At 50.1% G+C, this 20,599-nt stretch overlaps 1 protein-coding gene across 2 annotated transcripts in view; it reads right to left on the reverse strand.

Annotated features, from left to right (window-relative positions):
• The window catches only part of SLC4A5 (solute carrier family 4 member 5), a gene marked incomplete at its 5' end in the record, with an annotated part of 67,948 nt that overhangs the window by 36,141 nt on the left and 11,208 nt on the right, over positions 1 to 20,599 (reverse strand). For both annotated transcript variants that reach the window (XM_079792825.1, XM_079792826.1), the window contains one exon: positions 16,312 to 16,441. In XM_079792825.1, the coding sequence (XP_079648951.1) occupies positions 16,312 to 16,441 (130 nt within the window). The remainder of the gene's footprint in view (positions 1 to 16,311; positions 16,442 to 20,599) is intronic.

Below are 20,599 nucleotides of genomic sequence, written 5' to 3' on the forward strand. Positions count from 1 at the left end.
GACTCACAGGCGGAGGATCTCTCAGGGACCCCGCCCTCTGTCCCCACTCCTCCTGGTGCTGTGCTCAGGGCAAAGTGGCATCCAGGGGATGACCACAAACAGGCACAAGGGATCTTTTGCCGGGGTGGTGGGCACGCTCTGAAGCTGGATCTGGTGATGGTGGCACCACTTTGCCCATGTGCCAAAAATCCTTCAACTGTGCACCTACAATGAGGGACCTTTACGGTGTCCTAGAACAACAACGCTGTTAAAGTTTCCGTCGGAACCTGGTTACCTGGGGCTGGTCACTCGTGCGTGTGCAGTGTCTGCCTTGTGGGGTGTGGGTGCTGGGAGCATTTCCTGACGGGGTCTACCGCAGGACCTGTGGTTCCCAAGCATGTGCCCTAGATTTTTATCCTGAAAGTTCAGGTTAAAATCCAAATGTCAGCTGGGGAAGGAAAGACGTTAAACCACGGATGCGTAAGAATTTGTCCTTTCTAGAAGCCTTGGAATCAGGCTGGGTGGAGCGGGCCGAGTGGGAAGGCCTGGACAGAGGTAGCACCTGCCTGGGCCTCCCTGCAGAGGGCAGCACCTGATCACCCCTGGGAGCGCAGCTCTGTAAGATGTCAGCCCCAAATTAGTGGGGAGCTTCCAGCTATTCCAATCAACCCCCCAAGGGAGTGTTTGTGGACCATGACCATCTAATTCTAAAGTTCCTCTGAAAAAGGTCCCGTCTGAGAATGGTGGGGAAAGTCTGTAAAAGGAGAAGATGGGGGTGGGACATGATTCCAGTAGATAGAAAACTTTCTAAAAAGCTTCAGTCATTAAAACGTGTGATTCCAGTCCAGATACAGACGAAGGGATCATGGAAAACAACCTGGACCCTCATGAGAATTTGGGTTTTGATGGAGGAGTTGTCTTAAAGATGACCTACCTGCCCGGCTAGCGTGGCTCAGTGGTTGAGCCTTGACCTCTTAGCAGGAGGTCACGGTTCGATTCCAGGTCAGGACACATTGCTTTCAAAATTTTAGAAACAATAAAAATAAGAAGGTAAAGCCATTCAAAGCTCTCCCAACCAGGAGACACCATGGTTGACATTTTGATGACTATCATTGTAGATCTCTGTGTGCATGAACACACATGTGTGCACACACAATTTTACATTATGGACACCATGGGCGATGATATCTCATGGACATCCTCTCATGTTTATTAAATTGATATCATTTTAAAGGATCTTTGGTACTCCGTTGTATGAATGGACCATAATTGATATGAATAATCCTCACTTGGAGGACATTTATTTAGATTATCTCTAATTATTCTTTATTATAAACTAGAGGCCTGGTGCACAAAATTCGTGCATGGGGGGTCCCCTAAGCCCAGCTTGGACCCTCTCCAATCTGGGACCCCTCAGGGGATGTCCGACTGCCAGCAGTCAGACATCCCTCTCACAATCTGGGACCGCTGGCTCCTAACTGCTCACCTGCCTGCCTGCCTGATCGCCCCTAACTGCCTCTGCCTGCCAGGCTTATTGCTCCTAACTGCCCTCCCTGCCAGCCTGGTCACCCCCAACTGCCCCTCCTTCCAGCCTGGTCACCCCCAACTCCCCCAACCCCCCACTGGATTGGTCACCCACAACTGCCCCCCCTCGCCAGCCTGGTCACCCACAACTGCCCCCCCCCCCGCTGGCTTGGTTGCCCATTACTGTCCCCCCCTGCTGGCCTGATTGCCCCTCACTGCCCCCCCCTGTAGGCCTGGTTGCCCCCAACTGCTGCCCTGTCAGCCTGGTTGCCCCCAACTGCCCCCCGCCAGCCTGGTTGCCCCTCACTGTCCCCCTCTGCCAGCCTAGTCGCCCCCAACTGCCCCACCTGCTGGCCTGGCTGCCCCACACAGCCTGCTGGTCAGTCATTTGGTTGTCCTCACTCACCCTCCTGCCAGCCTTGTCACCCCACGCAGCCTGTTGTTCGGTTGTTACTGTGAGGGCGTCGTGACCAATTTGCATATTACCCTTTTATTAGTATAGATACGTTGGTTTGAATATCCTTGGCCCCTGCCCAATAATTTCCTTAGAATAAGCTCTAAGAGGTGAAATGCTGTCTGCATATTTCTAAGTATATGGCACACATTGCCAAACTGTTCTCCAGAAATTGTGCCAATTTACACTTCCACCAGCGTCTAGGCCACCTCACATTTCTCCAAAGTCTCTCAAACTCTAGTATTGCCATTTTTTCACCTTTGTTCTAGAACTGAAAATCATATTACATTTGCATTCTTTTGGTTACTAATGGAGTTGAAAATCATTTCCTTTGCCAGCTTCCCTCTGGACACAATTGCATGAGTACTTTGCATTATCAATATTTAACATTCTGATTCAATATCTTTATTTGAGATCAGTTAACCGGGCACCTGGTGAGGCCTTGAGGGCTTGGATGGACAGAGGATGGGGAGGTTTAATTAGAGGAGACCTGGGAAGTGAAGACCTAAAACACAGGGCCTGGAGCAGAGACCACGCAAACACTTGCCTCGGAGACTCACCAAAGTGCTGCTAACTTTTTAAATGGGGAGATCTACTTGGCGAACACCATTTAAATTATAGCAGATCCAAGTCTGTATCATACCAATCCAAAGTTTTTCTAAACATTGTACTAGCATGAGGATTTGCAAGGAAGAGATGAAAGAACAAGTTCAAATGTTTTGGTCAAGAGGATGCTCACTTTCTCCCTGAGAGCCTTTCTTCTACTCAACAATCACATTGCCCTTTTTTTCCTCTTAAAAATGCACAGAATAATAAAAAAAAAAATGCACAGAATAGCCCAGCCGACATGGCTCTGAACCAGGAGGTTATGGTTCAATTCCCGGTCAGGGCACATGCCTGGGTTGTGGGCTCAATCCTCAGTGTGGGGCGTGCAGGAAGCAGCCGATCAATAATTCTCTCTCATCATTGGTGTTTCTATCTCTCTATCCCTCTCCCTTCCTCTCTGAATTCAATAAAAAATATTTTTAAAAATACACAAAATAAATTATACTGTTACTTTGTCACTGAAAATGCTATTGCTACTCTGTGGCCTTACCACCGCTACGCCCCCCCCCCCCCCCCGCCCCCGGAGCGGTGGTAAGTGCACTTGAGTTGCTTTCTCTCTACACTGTCTCCCAAACATCCTGGGGGACATTCCAGGCCGCTCTCTCCATGACATCCCCTTCTTCAGCTTTCCACCTGCCCAAATGCACCTCCGCCCGGAAGGAGGGGTAAAAGCGCACCTCTTCTTTGAAACATCCTCTTATTAACGCCAGAGAGCAAGGACAGTCAGCCCTCTCCACCTCCACAGTGTCAGGCACCTACCAAACATGAGTTCAACACACAAACAGACGAGAGCACCAACCCGCCCGAGCCGTCTGCAGACAAGCCGAGTTACCCGTTCCTGGGTTCAGGGGAAATGCCAGAGCTAGGTTTCTGCTGCTGGCACCCCTAACTTGACTTCCAAAAATTCACAGGACGACTTCAAAAATACCCGAGGACGTCAGGAGGGACACCTCTCCAGTTCTCCTTGCAACTATGTTGGGAATCAAGATGTTGAAACGGCAAGCCTGCGGACTGGAACTCGATTTTGTGTTTGCTTTTTTCCTTTTTCTAAAACCAAATTTTTATTCTGTAGTTTGAAAAAGAGGGTGAGTGGTGGTTCTGTTTAGACATCAATTTTGTGTTTTTAATGGTGACGGCTAGAAACAGAGCTCACTGACCCACTCTGGCCTTGAGTGGAACATGGACGCATGGAGGACCCCATCCCTACAACAGAGGTTTCCAACGCTGGCTGCCCGTTAGAACTTCCTGGAGAGATTAGAAAAGACTGCAGCCTGGATGGTGGCCCATCAGGAGGGCGGCCTGGCCACGGAAGCTCCTAGGTTACCTGACTGCGCCCTGAGGTTGAGGAGCCCTTGCTCTGCAACCATAGAGAACTGGGTGGCGAGGGGTAGTTGGACCTGTCTGGGTTCCCACTGCAGGCAAGCCGCTCTGGCACATGGGTCCCATTCTCCTTACACCAGAGGGCACGTGGCCTCTGTCCCTCAGGATGGCGCTGAGAACACCTGGTGAAAGAGTGGAACCAGAAATCCAGAGCCTCTTTTCTAGTATGGCCATGTTTCTTTTTTTAATCCTCACCTGAGGATATTTTCTCCATTGATTTTTAGAAAGAGTGGAAGGGAGGTGGGAGAGAAGCAGAGAGAGAGAGAGAAAAAGAGAGGGAGGGAGAGAGAGAGAAAGAGAGAGAGAGAGAGAGAGAGAGAGAGAGAGAGAGAGAGAGAGATATCCATGTGAGAGAAACACAGCTATTGGTTGCCTCCTGCATGCACCACACGTGGCCCAGTGCCAGGGAGAACCTGCAACCCAGATACACGCCCTTGACCGGGAATCAAACCGGAGACCCTTCGGTCCACAGGCTGCCTCTCTAACCACTGAGCAAACTGGCCAGGGCCACTTTTGTTTCTTACTGTGCCTACAAATCACCTGGGAATCTTGTTAAAAATGCGTATTCTGATCTAGCAGGCCCAGGATGGGGTCCAAGATTCTGCATTTCTAACAAGCACCCAGGCAGGTCACCTTCATGGATCATAGGTCTATGCAGTGGCATGTCCTCTTCCTTGTTTTCCAGATCTAATCCCTTCTTTCTCCATCGCCTGGCAAGAGTGCCACTTTTCCTAAAAGCCTCTCTCTCACTCATCCCCTTTATTTCTCCTATAACAAACACCTGGGACAGGGTTTTTGACCTTAAGTATGCATCAGTGTCATCTGAAAGCCTTGGGAAAATGCAGATTTCAGCTTCTTGATTCCATGGGTCTGGGGTGGAGGGGAGGGAACGCCAAGAATGTGGACATTTCTAACAAGTTCCCTGGTGCTGCTGCTGCTGCTCTGGGGACCACACTTTAAGAACCACTCTCCTGGAACGACGATTCTTAAACTTGGTTGCACATAAACATAGCTAAAATGCTTTTAAATCTACAAGTCTAGGTCAGATCATGGCCCAACTCACATCCGAAGATCTGGATGGGACCCAGGCAACTCTGCTGCAGGTGGTTCTAGGTAAAACCCCTGACTTCTGACTTCTGGAACTCAGAGGCTAAAACCATTAATTACAGTCGATCGCGTTTTCCCGTTGTTTGGTACATACAGATGGTCCCGACTCACAATGGTTTGACTTTTGAGTTTTTGATTTTACAATGGTGCAGAAGTGACAGGCATTCACTAGAAACCATACTTGGCATTTTTAATTTCGGTCTTTTCCCAGGCTAGCGATGCTGCCCCGTACGATACTCTCATGATGCGGGGCAGCAGCAGCAATCCACAGCTCCCTGCGAGCCAAGTGATCACCGGGGCAAACAACCCGTTTACTGTGTACGGCGTTGCCAGCATTTTGGGGACATTATGTTCTGTGTTTTCCCATCTCATCATGTCCACAAAGTGCCCGTTTGTGTCTCCTGCTTCTGGTGAGAAGAAGAGGAAGGCACTTGCTCATGAGATGACCCTCGAGGTAACTGCCCTGCTGTGGGCATGTCAGTGTTCTGAGCACATTTAAGGTGGGCAAGGCTCAGCTGTGATGTCCCAGGAGGTTAAATGCATTTTCGACTTACAATATTTTTGACTTGCAATATGGATTTATTGGGACTTGACCCCATGGTAAGTTCAGAAGCATCTGTACCTGCCTCTCCAATAGACATCAAGCTACTTGAGGACAAGGACTGTTTCTTCTCTGCGGTCCCTAACGTCCCCTGCCCAGAGCAGAGCTCACTAAATGCTGGTGCCCTCCTGCTTGAGGGTCGCAAGGCCTCACTGATCACGTTGGGTGAAGTCTGGCTATGAGGAAACGACTGAGAAAAAGACAGCCCAGCACCTGTGGGGTTTAAGAGTGTTTTAGAATACCCAGAATGACCTCAGCAGCGAGGGCCACAGTCTAGTATCGTCGCAGACGGACACGCCAAGGTCAGCCAGGCAGGAGCTGCCTCCCGATGGAAGCAAACACCACCGCCTATGAAAGAGTCACGTGTGAACATGTCAGACGGACTCAGAAGCCTGGACCCAACCATCACTTTAGAGGAAACACAGGGGCCCGAGGAATCGGCTAAACACCAGCACAGGGACACGATGAACAAAACCCAGAGGCCGGAAAACCATACAAGGCAAATGATGCATTCCTTTAGCAATAACGACAACTGCAAGGGAATAATAAAGAAGGAGGAACCTGTAGGTTAAAAATAACGTAAGAAATATATCTCCCAAATGCAATGTGTGGATTAATCATATTTTTTTTTAAATGAGATAATTTGGGGAACATGGACACTACCTGGATAATTTGATGAAAATAAGGAATTACTGTCATTTTTAAAAAATGATGTGACAGCCCTGGCTGGTGTGTTCAGTGGTTAGCGTGCCAGCCCACACACCCAAGGGTCTCGGGTTTGCTCCCCACCCGTGGTTGAGGTGCATGCCAGAGGCAACCAGTCAATGGTTCTCTCTCTCTCTCTCTCGCAAAAAAAAAAAAAAATTAAATTAAATTAAAATTAAATAAAATTAAAATGACGTGACAGTGCTACTGTCACACATCTCAAACCTGCCACCCTCCTTTTTTTATGACTGTAATAATAATAAAAAAAGAGGTCTTTACCCAAATAATTGAAAACAGAGTCTTGAAGAGATATTGGTACTGTATGATTCCACTTACATGAGGCATTTAGAAGTGTCAAAATCATAGAGACAGGAAGGAGAACGGTGGTTTCCAGGGGCTGGAGGGAGGGGGGAGTGGGAGTTAGTGATTAATGGGTATAGAGTTTCAGTTTTATAAGGCAAAGAGAGCTATGGAGATGGATGGTGATAGTTACACAACATTATGAATACACTTAATACCACTAATATAGACACTTAAAAATAGTCAAGATGGTAAATTTTATGATAAGAACATCTTACTACAATAAAAAATAATTGGAAAAGAAAGAGGCCTTATCTTTTAAGGACACTACTGAAATGTTTACAGATAGAATGATGGTGCCCAGGGTTTGTGTCAGCAGCATTTAGTGTGTGGGTCCGGGGTAGTGGGTGGGGCTAGAGACACAGACGCCCAGGAGTCAGCCAGTAACCATTGATGCTGGGTGATGGGTACCTGGGGGTTCGTTCTACCACATACTACATTTGCATAAACTCGAACTTTGCATAATAAAATGGTTAATCCCTTTTCAGAATGAATAAAGGAACGGGCTCTTTAAAAAGCCTCTGGCCAAAGCCAGGTTTAAACTCTCAGAAGCCTGAAGAGCGGTTAATGTATAATCCCAAGCAACGCATTGCAAAGTGACCTTTATGCCACAGTTGGCTTCAAAAAGTGGGGAATTAGAGAGGAGAAGCAGGTCAAGTGGAAAGAAAATCTCGGCTGGAAAGGCCCCCCAGGGACTTTGTCTGAGCCGGGCAGTGTCCGGACACTCGCTCCCAGCTGGGATGCAGCCGAACAGAACCTCGAAGGGTCACAGTAAGCAGTTCCCTGTCACACAAAGGGGGGGCTCAGAACGGAGGCCTTTCCGGTGACTAGTAACTCCGTCACCGAGACAACGAGAGGAAGTTGCTGCTCAGTTAAAACCAAGCGTGGTAGAAAGTGTATGGGGCAAGCCCAGCCGGTGTGGCTCAGTGGTTGAGCATCGACCTATGAACCAGGAGGTCACAGTTCGATTCAGGGCACATGCCTCAATAGGGGGCATGCAGGAGGGAGCTGATCAATGATTCTCCCTCATCTTTGATGTTTCTATCTCTCTCCCCCTCTCCCTTCCTCTCTGAAATCAATAAAAATATTTTTAATTTAAATAAATAAAATAAAAATAATTGCATTTCTATAATCTAGAATGAGATAAGTATGTATGTTCAAACTCCTTACTACTATTCTGTCTTGTCCATTTCTTCTTGAAGGTCCTCCAGGGGTTAGGACAGTTTGTGGACGGTTTTGCATCCCCCCCCCTCCCCCCAGGCTCTGCTGCTGTCCAGGGGGATGCGTACCCAGGCCATGGCCAGCCCTCCCCTTCCTTCCCTGAAACTCTGATCCGGGTCACAGCGATGAGACAACCAAAGTTGGGCAAATCAGATTCTCTTGGAAGAATGAGGGATTGGGATTGAGGAGCAGCCAGCAAGTCTGGGATGATCCCCTGAGTAGAGCAGATGCAAACATGGAGGCGGCGGAATGGCCCAGGGCAGAGACCGGCAGAAGAAGCCCGCCGCGGAAGGGTAACGGAGATGCCCAGAAAGAGGCAGAGAAAGAGGGCAGCCTGGTGCCCTGAGTCCAGCCCTGGAGAGACCTGACTGTCCTGGGCACCATGAGGTCCCCCTGTGTTCTGCGGGTGCTTCCTCCTTTTGCATACGTTAACCGAGCGGCCTGCGGTTAACACGCAGCCTGACCGTGACTGTGGCATTTTCCTCTCCCAGGCGTCGCACACAGGGCCGGACAGCGCACACGAGCTTGGCTGTGGTCGCTGGCGCTGGACCGATCAGATGGGGGCTCCTGACTTAGCACAAAGAGCGCGTGCCAGGGGGCTTTCAGGGGGACCGGTCCTCGGCATCTCTGGAGTCTAGCAGTTCTGATCCTGACAAGACAGGAGGCACAACCGCCCACCAGTGTGTACCGTATTTTCCGGCATATAAGACGACTTTTTAACCCAGGAAAATCTTCTATACGCCCAGTCGTCTTATACGCCGGAAAATACGGTAGATCTTGTTTTGATTCTAAGTTGTACACAGCAACAGTGAAAAGATATTTTTAAGACCATAAGGAGAATTTGAATCTGGACTGGATGTCTCATCCTATCAAGGAACCGCTCTCAATTATGTTAGGAGCCGTAATGGCATGGTGATTGTATTTACAAAAGAAGTGTAATTTCATAAAGACCTGTGCTAAAATGTTTACAACAGCTGAGATGTTTTAAGAACTGTTCCGGCAAAAACAAAATCCCTGAGAGCAAACAAAAAATAGTGGTGGAATATTAATCATAAACACTAGCCATTCACGAAGGTGGGTGATGGATACATGGGGGTTCATTACACAATTCTCTCTACTTTTTTGTGTTTGAACTTTTCCACAATAAAAAGTTTAACAATATATATTTAGTTATGGATATTATTCTATGCAATTTAGACTACATTTTCTCTACATATGGATAAATCAACTGGGTCTTGGCTCGCAAGGTGGTCTGACGGTGGGGTTTCTCCTCTCCTGACAACTGCAAGGATGTCCTCTGATGGGGGGAGGTGGTCTCTCCTGATGACCAGGCTCCAGGGGCTCTGAGGAGCTCCAGCCAGGCAAGGGAGAGTCCTGCCCTCTCTCCTCACTTAACTAGCCTTCCTGTCATACTCAGTGACCGGCTCATCTGATCTTACCGCGCCGGGTCCACCGTTTGATGGCCTTGCATCACTGCGTGGCGGTCTCCGTGGCTGTGGACTGGTGCTTCCCCGACCTCACTGCAGGCCCTTGGAAGGTGGCCCCTCCGGTCTGTTAGGCCTCCTGAAGCCCTTCCCAAGCTGTGCTAACTGCGAGTGATCACTGAGCCTCTGGGGGAACGAATGCCCTAGCACAACCCCATTCTGGGTTCACACGGCTCCAAGATGGGAGCACTGGCTGGAACCGGGGCCTCTGAGGCCTGGGGGCACCTTGCCCACTTCTGCCTAGAACTTGATCCAGGTTCTGATTCGTATAAAATGACGTCTTCCCGCTTGCCCAGCATAAGCATCGGGTATCAGCGTTTGACTAGTGGAGGGAGAGGGAAGGACTGGGTATGATCCTGGATATGAAAGTAGCTTGATAAATTAGACAAGTAGTTCGATAATGACAAGTAGTACGATGCTGGTAGATAAGCATCAAGTCTTTAAAAACTTTCTTCTGACCATAAGTCTCCATGCGTGGTCCACTGCAATAAGACAGGCAAGCTGCAGCTCGTCAGTCAGCGCTCCACACCTCGCTCTTCTTTAAACGAGAGACCAGTCTGGGAATCACCAGCCCAGAACTCTCTAAACGCTGCTAGGAGCCCCCAAACCTCACTGCAGGTGCCCTGCCCTCTTCTCCTTCAGTCCTGTCACTGGGGAGAGGCGGGGGCCTTCTTGGCCGTGGGAGCCCCAAAACCTGCTCCCAGGGCCCCGCATCCTCCATCCAGCAGCCCTTCCCTGCCTCTTGCATCTTTAAACCACTTTCTTTCATCTGGGCCCTTTCTGTCAGCCTTCAATAGGCTCACATCCTCAAAAATCAAGAAACAAAAGCCTCCTTGACCCCACGTTCCCATTGAAAGACTTCTCAAACTCCTGCCCTCACAGACAAGCGTCTTGGAAAAACTGTCCAACTGAACCCACCTTCATCCTCCTGACTCTCTTCTTCATCCTCTACCCCCATCCTTCCCTCGAGACTCTCTCCATCCTGTGGATACTCCTCAGTTCTTCCCCCACTTGTTGGCCCCTTCCTCTATCTCAATGTCTCCCCGCCCTGGTTCCCCTCGGGCTCCAGCTGCGCCTGCTCAGTCTCCTCTGTGGGTTCCGCTTCCTCTGCTCATCCCTGAGATGTTAGTGTTCCTAGGGGCTCCGTGCTGTGCGCTCTCCTCACTTCACAGAAAGCCCACGGCAGCCTTTCCCATGGGGCTGATTTCCATCTCGAGGCTGAACTCCCGACCTCTGTGTCTACACGGTGACCTGCTACATGTCTGCAGGAGGACATCTGCACTTGGAGTGTCCTCAAACATGTCCAAAACGGAACTCATCATCAACCCCCAAAACAAAACAAAGCAACATTCCCAACACAACAGAACCGTCCTGCTGCTCGTGGGCTTCCTGAATTGCTGCCATGAGTTACCCACTAGCTCAAACTGGAAACCTGGGTGTCCATCTCCCTGACTATCCTTCTCCCCCACCCCATGCCATGCATCATGTCATGAAATCCTGTCAATTCTACCTGTTAAGACACATCTCAGACTCAGTAAAAAAAGGATCCAGCGTTAAGGAGGGGAGAGGAATGATGAGGCAGAACACAGATTTTAGGGTAGTGACACTATATGATGCTATAATGGTAGCTACATGTCATTATATGTCCAAACCCATAGAAGAGTAATCCTAATGTAGGCTGCGGACTTTGGGTGATGATGATGTGTTAGTGTAGGTGCATCAATAGTAACACATGTACCCTTCTCGTGGAGGAGGTTGATAATGGGGGATACTATGCATGTGTGGGGCTAGGAGGCATATGGGAACTCTGCACTTTATGCTCAATTTTGCTGCTAAAACTGCTCTAAAAATAAAGTATTTAAAAGAATATATAATAGCCCTAGCTGGTTTAGCTCAGTGGATAGAGCGTTGGCCTGTGGACTGAAGGGTCCTGGGTTCGATTCCAGTCAAGGGCACATGCCCAGGTTGTGGGCCCAGATCCCCAGTAGGGGGCGTGCAGGAGGCAGCCGATCAATGATTCTCTCTCATCATTGATGTTTCTATCTCTCTCTCCCTTCCCTTACTCTCTGAAATCAATAAAAATATCATTTAACAAAAGGATCTATAATATTAAACTATCTGCTCCAAAAATATGTCTACAATCCACTCCCTTTCTTTATTCCCACTTCCAACATCTTGGTTCAGGGTCTTGTCATGTCTCACCTGAACCAGCCTCCTGAAAGAGATCAGTCAGGTCTTGCCTGACTGATCTCTTTCAAACAGACAATCCCGTCCCTTTCCTCCCCAAATCCTTCAGCGGTCCTCTGCAGCCTAGGCATCAAGTCCAAGCTCCACAACATGGCCTGCCTAGGACCTGCCAGCCACTGCTGTCCCAGCCCCTGCTCTAGAGTGCAGCCACAGGGACCTTGTGCCCCTTCCTCTGTGTGCTTGCTTTCCCCGCTCCAGGCCTCTCCCCCTTCCGCACCCTCTCCTGGCTAGAGGAGAGGAACACCTCTCCTCCTTGACCCCCCTTGTCTGTTTAGGTGCCACTGCGCTGTGCTTTCAGAGGACCCCCAGACCAAATGCCCCGCTGTTCACTTCTGTGCCTCATTAGGCTGAGAGGAGGAATGGCATCTGCTGTGTTGATTTTTGTATCTCCAGCTCCGGGCTCAGGGCCCACAGGTAGTAAACCCTTAGTACATATAAGCTGAACGAATGGATGAGGTGTGTTGACTTCTGTGCTAAGAGCTCTCAGCTTCCTCCTCTGCTTTATGCATGGAGTGGTCAGCTCTGGCCTCAAAAGGGGGACCCCAGGTGAGTGGTGAGAGCAGAGGGCTGGGGTGCGTTCTGTCCCAGACTAAGAGCATCGTGATGGAAGGAGGGCAACCTACAAGAGCTTGTGCAGGAGCAGTTTAGAGCTGAGGTGAAGCTCAGGCTTTTTCCTCCAGGCGCAGAGGGAGAGAGCATCCCCACCTACGTGCCGAGAACCAATCAGGGCTTTTGAAAATGTCCGGATCTGGTTTGACCCAACTAAGCTGACCCACTTCTCCGGCCCCTCTCTCTGTCCTTTTCTGGTCACACGTTCTCAGAGCTTATGTGTCTCAGAGGAAACGTCTGTCAATTTCATGCTTTCTGTCCTCTCCGAGTTGAGGTCAGAGGCGGCCTGGATTTGAAATGGGCTTTTAGAGCTCTTGGAAGGCTCTCGGCTCTGGGCATTTCTGAGTAACACCAAAGAGCCCTCCACTTCTGGGCGGGTTCCAGCTCAGGTCACTCTCCTTCCCTTCCGGTCCTTGTACCCAGGCAGACTTGGGCTTAGGAGAGGATGGAATTCTGGGTGAACTGTTTGCTGTCGGGGAGGGTCGCCTGCCCACACCCCACCTGGCACAGCCCTCCCTCCAGGCAAGGTCAGTCCCAGCAGCCTCCGCGTTTCCCTCCCGGGAAAGCTAAAGAGCCAGAGTTCATAAAAATCTATCTCATGAACAGCCTGACCTACCAGCATTGATCACATTCGCAATGATGCCTACACACAGTCCCCATTATGCACCGAGGGGCCAGGCCCAGAGGAGCTCAAAAAGCCACTTAAATCCATCCACGGTGACTTCTCCAAGGGCCCGAAACATCCCCCCAAACTAATAACCCCCAACAAAGCGCTGCCGGGAAAATTCCTTGCGGATTTGAGATTTCCACTGTTAATCTCCTAACTCAATAAAGCAAACACTCCTGCAGCAAATTAAGTACTTTTGTTAAAGGGTCCCCTCCCCCATCCTCTTTGACGTGGGCAGGGACCCTCTCAGGGCCTGCGTGTCTGTGTAAGGCGTGGCCCCACGCCCCACCATTTTCTCCTGTTACTCCAAGGAGCCCCAGGACCCACTAGAATTTGTTGATCTGGGGATTCTGGGAACTTCTGAGACCTCGGACTTCCCTGAGGAACTTCTCCAGCCTGTCAGCTGAGGGAAATGCTCCCCGTTCTTTTGTGGGGGGTGACAGGTCTCAAACAGGCCTGGCCCCGAGCACCTCTACCATCCCAGTGTGCCCGAAGGAGTCCCCAGCACAGCTGTCTGGGCCAAGGTGGGCTTGGAGGCCAGTGGTCAAACCCTTGCCTTGGCCTCTCTAGAAGCCTGCAGGTCACACCCCCAATAGTTAGCGGGAAAGCGGGTGGGGCCAGCTGGAGAGAAGATTAGAGGGGGCTGGGGCGGAGGAAGGGGACTCCGGGGAAGGAGGCCCTGGCTCCTCTCCTCCCACTGCTTCCGGCCCCCAGGTTGTCCCTCCAGCTGCTGCCTCTCAGATCTGCCAGGAATTGTGTTCAACCGTTTTAAGTTATAGTCACCACTTGCCTCTCGCTATTAGTTTGAAGTTCTACTGAGGCCCTCCCAGAGCCTCCTCCGATGCTGCCCTCAGGCAGCCTGCCTTGTGGGAAACGCACCAGCTTGCAGAGGGTGGCTGGCAGGCACCTTTGTATTTCAGGAGGAGCCTCCTTCTAGGAACATCACCATCTACAATTTATCAATTTCATTGCAGGGTCTGTAGTGTGGATGCTCTGTGGACTCTGGAAAGTGGGTATTTTACCTACGGGGATGGGCAATCGGGTCTCTGAGAGACTATGTGTGGGTAATCTGTCTGTGGGGATGGACAATCGGGTCTCTGAGGGCCCTGAGGCCTTAGCAGCAAGGGCCGTGTGTGTGTGTGTGTGTGTGTGTGTGTGTGTGTGTGTGTGTGTGTGATAGGCCCTCAGGGAAGTCTGGTTCTGGGAGTTACTGCCAGGGGTTCTGGATGCAGACCTTGCCCATGGTGGGGAGAAGGCACCCTCCCCCAATTGGGCTCCTGAGAAGGCCATTCTCAACTTTCCTTCTTTCTATTTGTTCGCTTGAACAAGAAAGGCACCTGCTCAGGGAGGCACTAGCCCCTCAGAGGCATTAAGCCACAATAGCCCAGACGGGGCCCTGGTCATTTGAATGTCCTCCCAACTCTTGTCAGACCTGGATAGACTTCCCAGGTTCTGTGGCTGTCCCCATGTATCTCCCATTCAGTGGAATTGCCTCCATATTTATGTCCTCCCATGGACATCAAGAATTCCTGGAAGTTTGAGGAAGGAGAGAGAGGTGACTGGCAAAATGAGGAAAGCATGACAAAGTGTGTTAAGTCTTCAAGTTGGGGAGTCAGACAGGCCTGGGCTGGAATCCAGATCAGCTACCTGCACACTCTGACCCTTCAAGCTATTTGCCCCTCTGAACCGCAGCATCTTCATCTGTAAAATGGAGATAATAATGGTTCCCACCTTCTTTAGTGTCCTTGTGCAGCTGGAATGAGATGAGCCTGTGAACTGTTTAGCACATGATAAGGGCTCACTGAACGGGCTGATTAGAAGAGGCCTGGTGGCTTCCAGATGGAGATGGGGCCCAGCCATGAGGCTAGGAATTCCTTCCTTCCCTGAGGCCAACGAGGACTTGTTAGTCCTCCCAATGGCCTTCCTTCCAGGAGAGACTGGAGCTGGGGGATGTTAAAATTCCTTTCTCTTTGCTCTGCAGAGCAACTACCCAGGTGAATGAGGTTGGTGGGCAGGGAAGGACCCAGGCCATGGTTGGGAGCAGCTGCTAGGCTCTGGGCATCATGGCGGCCACCTGGCAGAGCCAGTCCTGGGCACAGGTGGTCCACGCATTCTCTACCGGGAGAAGTCAGCCCTGACAGGGTGAACATTGGTTCTTGGAGGAGCAAAAACGTTTTAGGTGTTACAATGGTTTGTGGCACTCCAAAGCTCAACCCTACCTGACAAAATCTGATTTCTTAGTAGTATTCAATTTCTCTCATTAGAAATAAAGTCAATTCTAATTTAACAAAGTTAGCTTACATTAAAATTTCCTTGGGGTGGGGTATGCTCATTGAAAAAACGGTCAAGACTAGCTGGTTTGGCTCAGTGGATAGAGAGTCAGCCTGTGGACTGAAAGGTCCCAGGTTCTATTCCAGTCAAGGGCACATGCCCCCAGGTTGTGGGCTCGAACCCCAGTAGGGAATGTGTGGGAGGCAACCGATCAATGATGCTCTCTCATCATTGATGTTTCTATCTCTCTCTCTCTCCCTCTCCCTTCCTCTCTGAAATCAATTAATAGGTATATATAAAGAGAAAGAAAGAAGGTCAAGAAACAGGTATGGTCTGTCTCCCAGAGTCTCTCAACTTCCTTCCCAGGCTCCCTCCTCCTCTCACCAGCCCCTCCTGCTGCCTCCTACCATATCCTTCCTTCTCCTTGGGTTCCTGGCAGCATTTGGCACTGCTGACCAGTCCAGTTCAGAGGTCACTCTGTCCCAGGGTTTGGCCAGCACTACTCCTCACCCTGATCTTCCCTTGGCTCCCGTGACTTCACCATGTGGTTCCCCCCTCCAGCCTTCTGGCTCTTCTCTTCCTTCTACTGCCCCATAGACAGCTCTCTGCTCCCCACACAAGCTTCACTCTGCTTGTCCTGCCCCAAGCTCCAGCAGCCCACTGGAGTGCACCACCTGGATTCTTCCTGGCACACATTCTCTCCCTTCCTGTCTACCCCGGCCGGCTTGGTGCTTCTCCTTCTCCTGTAGCATTTAGTTTGAACCATTTGACATGAAATAATATATGCCCTTGTATTTGTCTCTCATGATCTCATGGGTGTCAGATCTATCTTCCCATTTGGATTTTCATTTCTTTGAGGATAAAGACAAAGTCATAAGTCTTTGTTTGCTCCTTAGTGTCCAACCCAGTTCTGGATACCAAGGAAGGCAGATGGGAAGGTCTTTATGGGCCAGAAAGTGCCGTGCAGAACTCAAGTTGCCAGGTGCCACTGGTCAATCATCCTCCCACCAGAAGAGCCAGCTCAGCCTGGGCCTAGGCAGACTGCAGTGGGCCACCACCACCCCCCACCACCACCACCACCTGGGCTCCTCCTCACCTGGCTGACTCCTTCCACTCCATCTGGTCTCCGTCGTGCTGTAGAGTGTCCATCTCTGTGAAGAGGGTGGGGTTGGGAGCCTCATCTTCCTCCCCCAGGATGTCCTGGAGCTGCTCAGCAGCTGGAGACCCTGCAAACGGAAGACAGCAGGGTCTGCTAAGTGCCCTGTGGGAGACAGAGGGCTGCAAGGCCAATTGAAATGGTGCAGGAGCCAAGCACAAGGGAAAATATTTCCTAAATAAGTAAAACTAGGTCCAGCTTCTGGGCAAAGCTGGGTTCAAGCCGCCGTGAATTGGATGTGGGTGAGATATTCTTTGGAAGAACAGAGATGAAAGGATTTAGTCTGCATTCAAAATCCAGGGTCTTTTGGCTGACAATGAAGGATGGAAAATGGCCAGCGCCAGGCCAGCAGCAAGGACGGAGAACAGGATAGAAAAGTGAAGTGAGGAAAACTATGGCCTAACTTCAGTGCAACAAACCCAGAGGGATCCCTTTCCCACCGGGCCCCAAACCAGTCACCTCCCACAGTGGCCTTGAAGGAGCAGTCTGCCATGCAAAAGGACGTGCTTCACCAGTGAGCCACGTGGGCCAGCTTCCTACATGGGCAAGATGGCAGCCTGTTCCTGCTTTCCAACTGCCCACTGATGTCATCTCTCAGATGAGTCTCCAGAACCTCAGAAGTTGGCATTCCGACACTGAACATGTACCCTTCCCCAGACATGCTTCTCCTGTCTTCTTTTCCTTCCTTCCTTCCTTCCTTCCTTCCTTCCTTCCTTCCTTCCTTCCTTCCTTCCTTCCTTCTTCCTTCCTTCCTTCCTTCCTCCTTCCTTCCTTCCTTCCTCCTTCCTTCCTTCCTTCTTCCTTCCTTCTTCCTTCCTCCCTTCCTTCCTTCCTTCCTTCTTCCTTCCTCCTTCCTCCCTTCCTTCCTTCCTTCCTTCTTCCTTCCTTCCTTCCTTCCTTCCTTCCTTCCTTCCTTCCTTCCTTCCTTCCTTCCTTCCTTCCTTCCTCCCTCCTTCCCTTCCTTTCTCTCAATATTTAATGAATGTGTATTATGCACCAGGCATTGTTCTAGGTGCTGGAAAACAAAGCTGTGAAGAAGGCTCACATGTCCTTGCTCTCTTAAATAGTGGCAGAGACAGACAATAAACAAACCCATAAACAATTATTTCAGGTAGTGATAAGTGTTCTGAAAAAAATAAAATAAAATGACTGGGAGCTACGTTAGAGAGCGTGGTCAAGAGTGGCCTCTTTTTTTTTTTTTAGTAAATATATTTTATTGATTTTTCACAGAGAGGAAGGGAGAGGGATAGAGAGTTAGAAACATCGATCAGCTGCCTCCTGCACACCCCCCACTGGGGATGTGCCCACAACCAAGGTACATGCCCTTGACCGGAATCAAACTTCCTCTTTAAGGAGGGTATTTGAATTGTGATGTAAAAGGAGGAGCCACTGTGTGTTTGAGGAAAGAGTGCCCCAGTGTTTCAAAGACGCTGAGGTGGGCACAGGCCCTGGTTGCGAGCTCGATCCCCGATGTGGGGTGTGCAGGAGGCAGCCAATCACTGATTCTCTCTCATCATTGATGTTTCTATCTCTTGTTATCCTTGAACCAGTAAGTTAATAAAAGCAATCAAACCAACAGGACTATAAAGCTATGGTTGGGCTTATTTCTCTGGGACATCAGTAGTGCCGACCACTCCCTCTGAACTGAAATGCTACTCTTGGCTCTCACAACACTACACTTTCTTGATATTTTTTTTCTATCTCTTTGAGGACTCCTTTGCCTTATCCTTCCCCGGTCTCTCTTCCCTGATTCTCCCCAGGTCACCCATGTCTTCAGGCCCTGCCTGTATCAAGCATCTCCCACTGCCAACTGGATTGCTCCACCTGGGAATTGTCAAGTCAACCTCAGCATATTCAAAACAGCTCTGCATCCCTTCTTGCAACACCCCAACCCTGCCCTCCTCTGTTTTTTTTTTTTGTTGTTTGTTTGTTTTTAAATATATTTTTTAATTGATTTTTTACAGAGAGGAAGGGAGAGGGATAGAGAGCCAGAAACATCGATGAGAGAGAGACATCAATCAGCTACCTCCTGCACACTCCCTACTGGGTATGTGCCCGCAACTAAGGTACATGCCCTTGACCGGAATCGAACCTGGGACCCTTGAGTCCGCATGCCCTCCTCTGTTTGATTAATACACCACTAGCGACCCAGCCATCCAGCTGAGAAATGTTGGACTCACTCCAGAAGCCTCCTTCTCTTTCACCATCCAGGTCCGATCAGACCCTGACTTCGTTCATTCGCTTCCTCGATATTTTTTATCTCGCTCCCTCTTTCCCCACCCATTGCCACAGTCTTGGTTCAGGTTCCCATTATTTCCTATTCCAGTCACTGCACTAGCCACCTAACTCCCCCCCGCCCCCCAGCTTCTGGGTGCCCCATCCACTTCCATCTCTTATGTAGCAGCAGAGTTTGCTTTTATAACATTTCAAACCTGTTCACATGGCAGACTCCGGAGAACCATGAAGTATTGTGCATATGAGTTAGAAATAATTTTGCTAGCAGAAAAGACTATTTGTGTATCTGTATCTAGTTCAATAGATCTCATTTATTTAAATAGATTTTATTTATTTTATTTTACATTACTTTAAACTTACTTTTTTTTCCATTGGCTTTTTAATAGCTGACACTTGGTAGTAGACATCAGAGGTTTAAGGAAACTTTATAGAAGGAAAACTAACAATTGAACAAATAATCTTACTTTTTTTTTTTTTTAATTGGGAGAAGACTGATGGCTAGCACCCTAATTCTCCGTGTGATCAGAGTTTCAAGAACTACTCTTCTAGAACGTAGTTTTGGTCACGTTACTCTCTAGGTGAAAAACCTTCCATGGCTCTCGATTATCAAAGCGTAGGGTCTATGACATGGCTCAAAACATTCCTGGTGATCTGGACCTAACCTGTCTTTTCTAGTTTCTGTCATGTCCCTCAACCAGATGCCCTCAACCCCAGCCGCCCTTCACCCCAGCCATCCTTGACGCCAGACTCCAGCCACACTTGAACCCAGATACCCTAGACCCCAGCCATCCCTGACCCCACATGACCTTGACCCAGACACACCAGATCACACACAGTTCTCTGAAAAGGAGGACATATCACTCCTGGGATCTTAGTGCCTACAATTCCCTGAGTCCGGAGCCCCTTTCTCCCTTCCAGGCCAGATACGAAGGCAAATAAATGGAATAGTCTTGGAGAGACGAGACAGGGCCGAGAGAGGACCCCTGAAGGAGCCCTGTCCGGGCATTACCTGCTCCCTGGAGTGGCTGAGTGCTGGGCTCTCCGGCTGTCGGCACTGCCTCTGGCCCCAGCCTGTTTCCGCTGTTGCCACCCCGACCACTGCCTCCACAGGTCCGCTTCCTGGCCGGGCACAACAAACTCACTTCTGTTTCCAGTGAAGCACCAGGGGAGGCATGGGGTGAGGAGAGGCGGGCGAGGGAGGTGGGGGGAGAGAGAGAAGGAAAAGGGAGGCTGAGTGACTGGGAGGCTGGAGAGAGAGGACTAGTTGTGAGAGAGAAGAGAGATGCAGTAAGTGTGAGAGAGATAGTGTATGTAAGAGAGAAAAACTATATTGAAAGAAAAATAAAGATACTGTGAGTATGAGAGAAGTGTGTACGTGTGAGAGAGAGATGGAGGGAGGGAGAGAGAGAGAGAGAGAGAGAGAGAGAGAGAGAGAGAGAGAGAGACTCTTAGGTGCCCTGGAAGAGAAGGGCTCCGTGGCTGCAGCAGAACCTCAAGAAGGCAGCAGCCACGGGCTCTGAGGGGCCTGACAGAACTGCCCCTCCTCCTCCCCCATGAGCCCTTCCCACAGTGCCCGGGGCTCCAGGAGAGCCGGGCACCTCTCCGCAGGCCCCTTTATAAGGCAGAGGTAGGATTTGCCTTGAGACTCCCCGGGGCCTCCTTAAGAGCCTTGGCCGCAGGTGAGCTGGCTGGCGTGGCCTGGCGGGGCAGGGCTCTCAGCCCCATAGCACTGGTATGGAGGTGGGGTTGTTGGGGAGAAGGCTTATGGGGGGAGAGGGGGGTCCTCACATTTCACAGCAACCACGCCTGGTGCTAGTTTCTCTCCTCCTAACTTTAAATGCTTCTCCTCCTCTTCAGCTACTTCTAAGACAAGTCCCAAATGTCATCACTCAGGAGGAGTTTGCTGCGAGTCCCCGGACGGTGGGAACCGGTCACTCAGGGTGCGTGGCAAACCCCACCGGGGAATTACTGCTCTGCCCAGAAACTCCTAATC

The sequence above is a fragment of the Cnephaeus nilssonii genome, assembly GCF_951640355.1.
Source record: "Cnephaeus nilssonii genome assembly, chromosome: 15".
Classification (NCBI taxonomy): Eukaryota; Metazoa; Chordata; class Mammalia; order Chiroptera; family Vespertilionidae; genus Cnephaeus; species Cnephaeus nilssonii.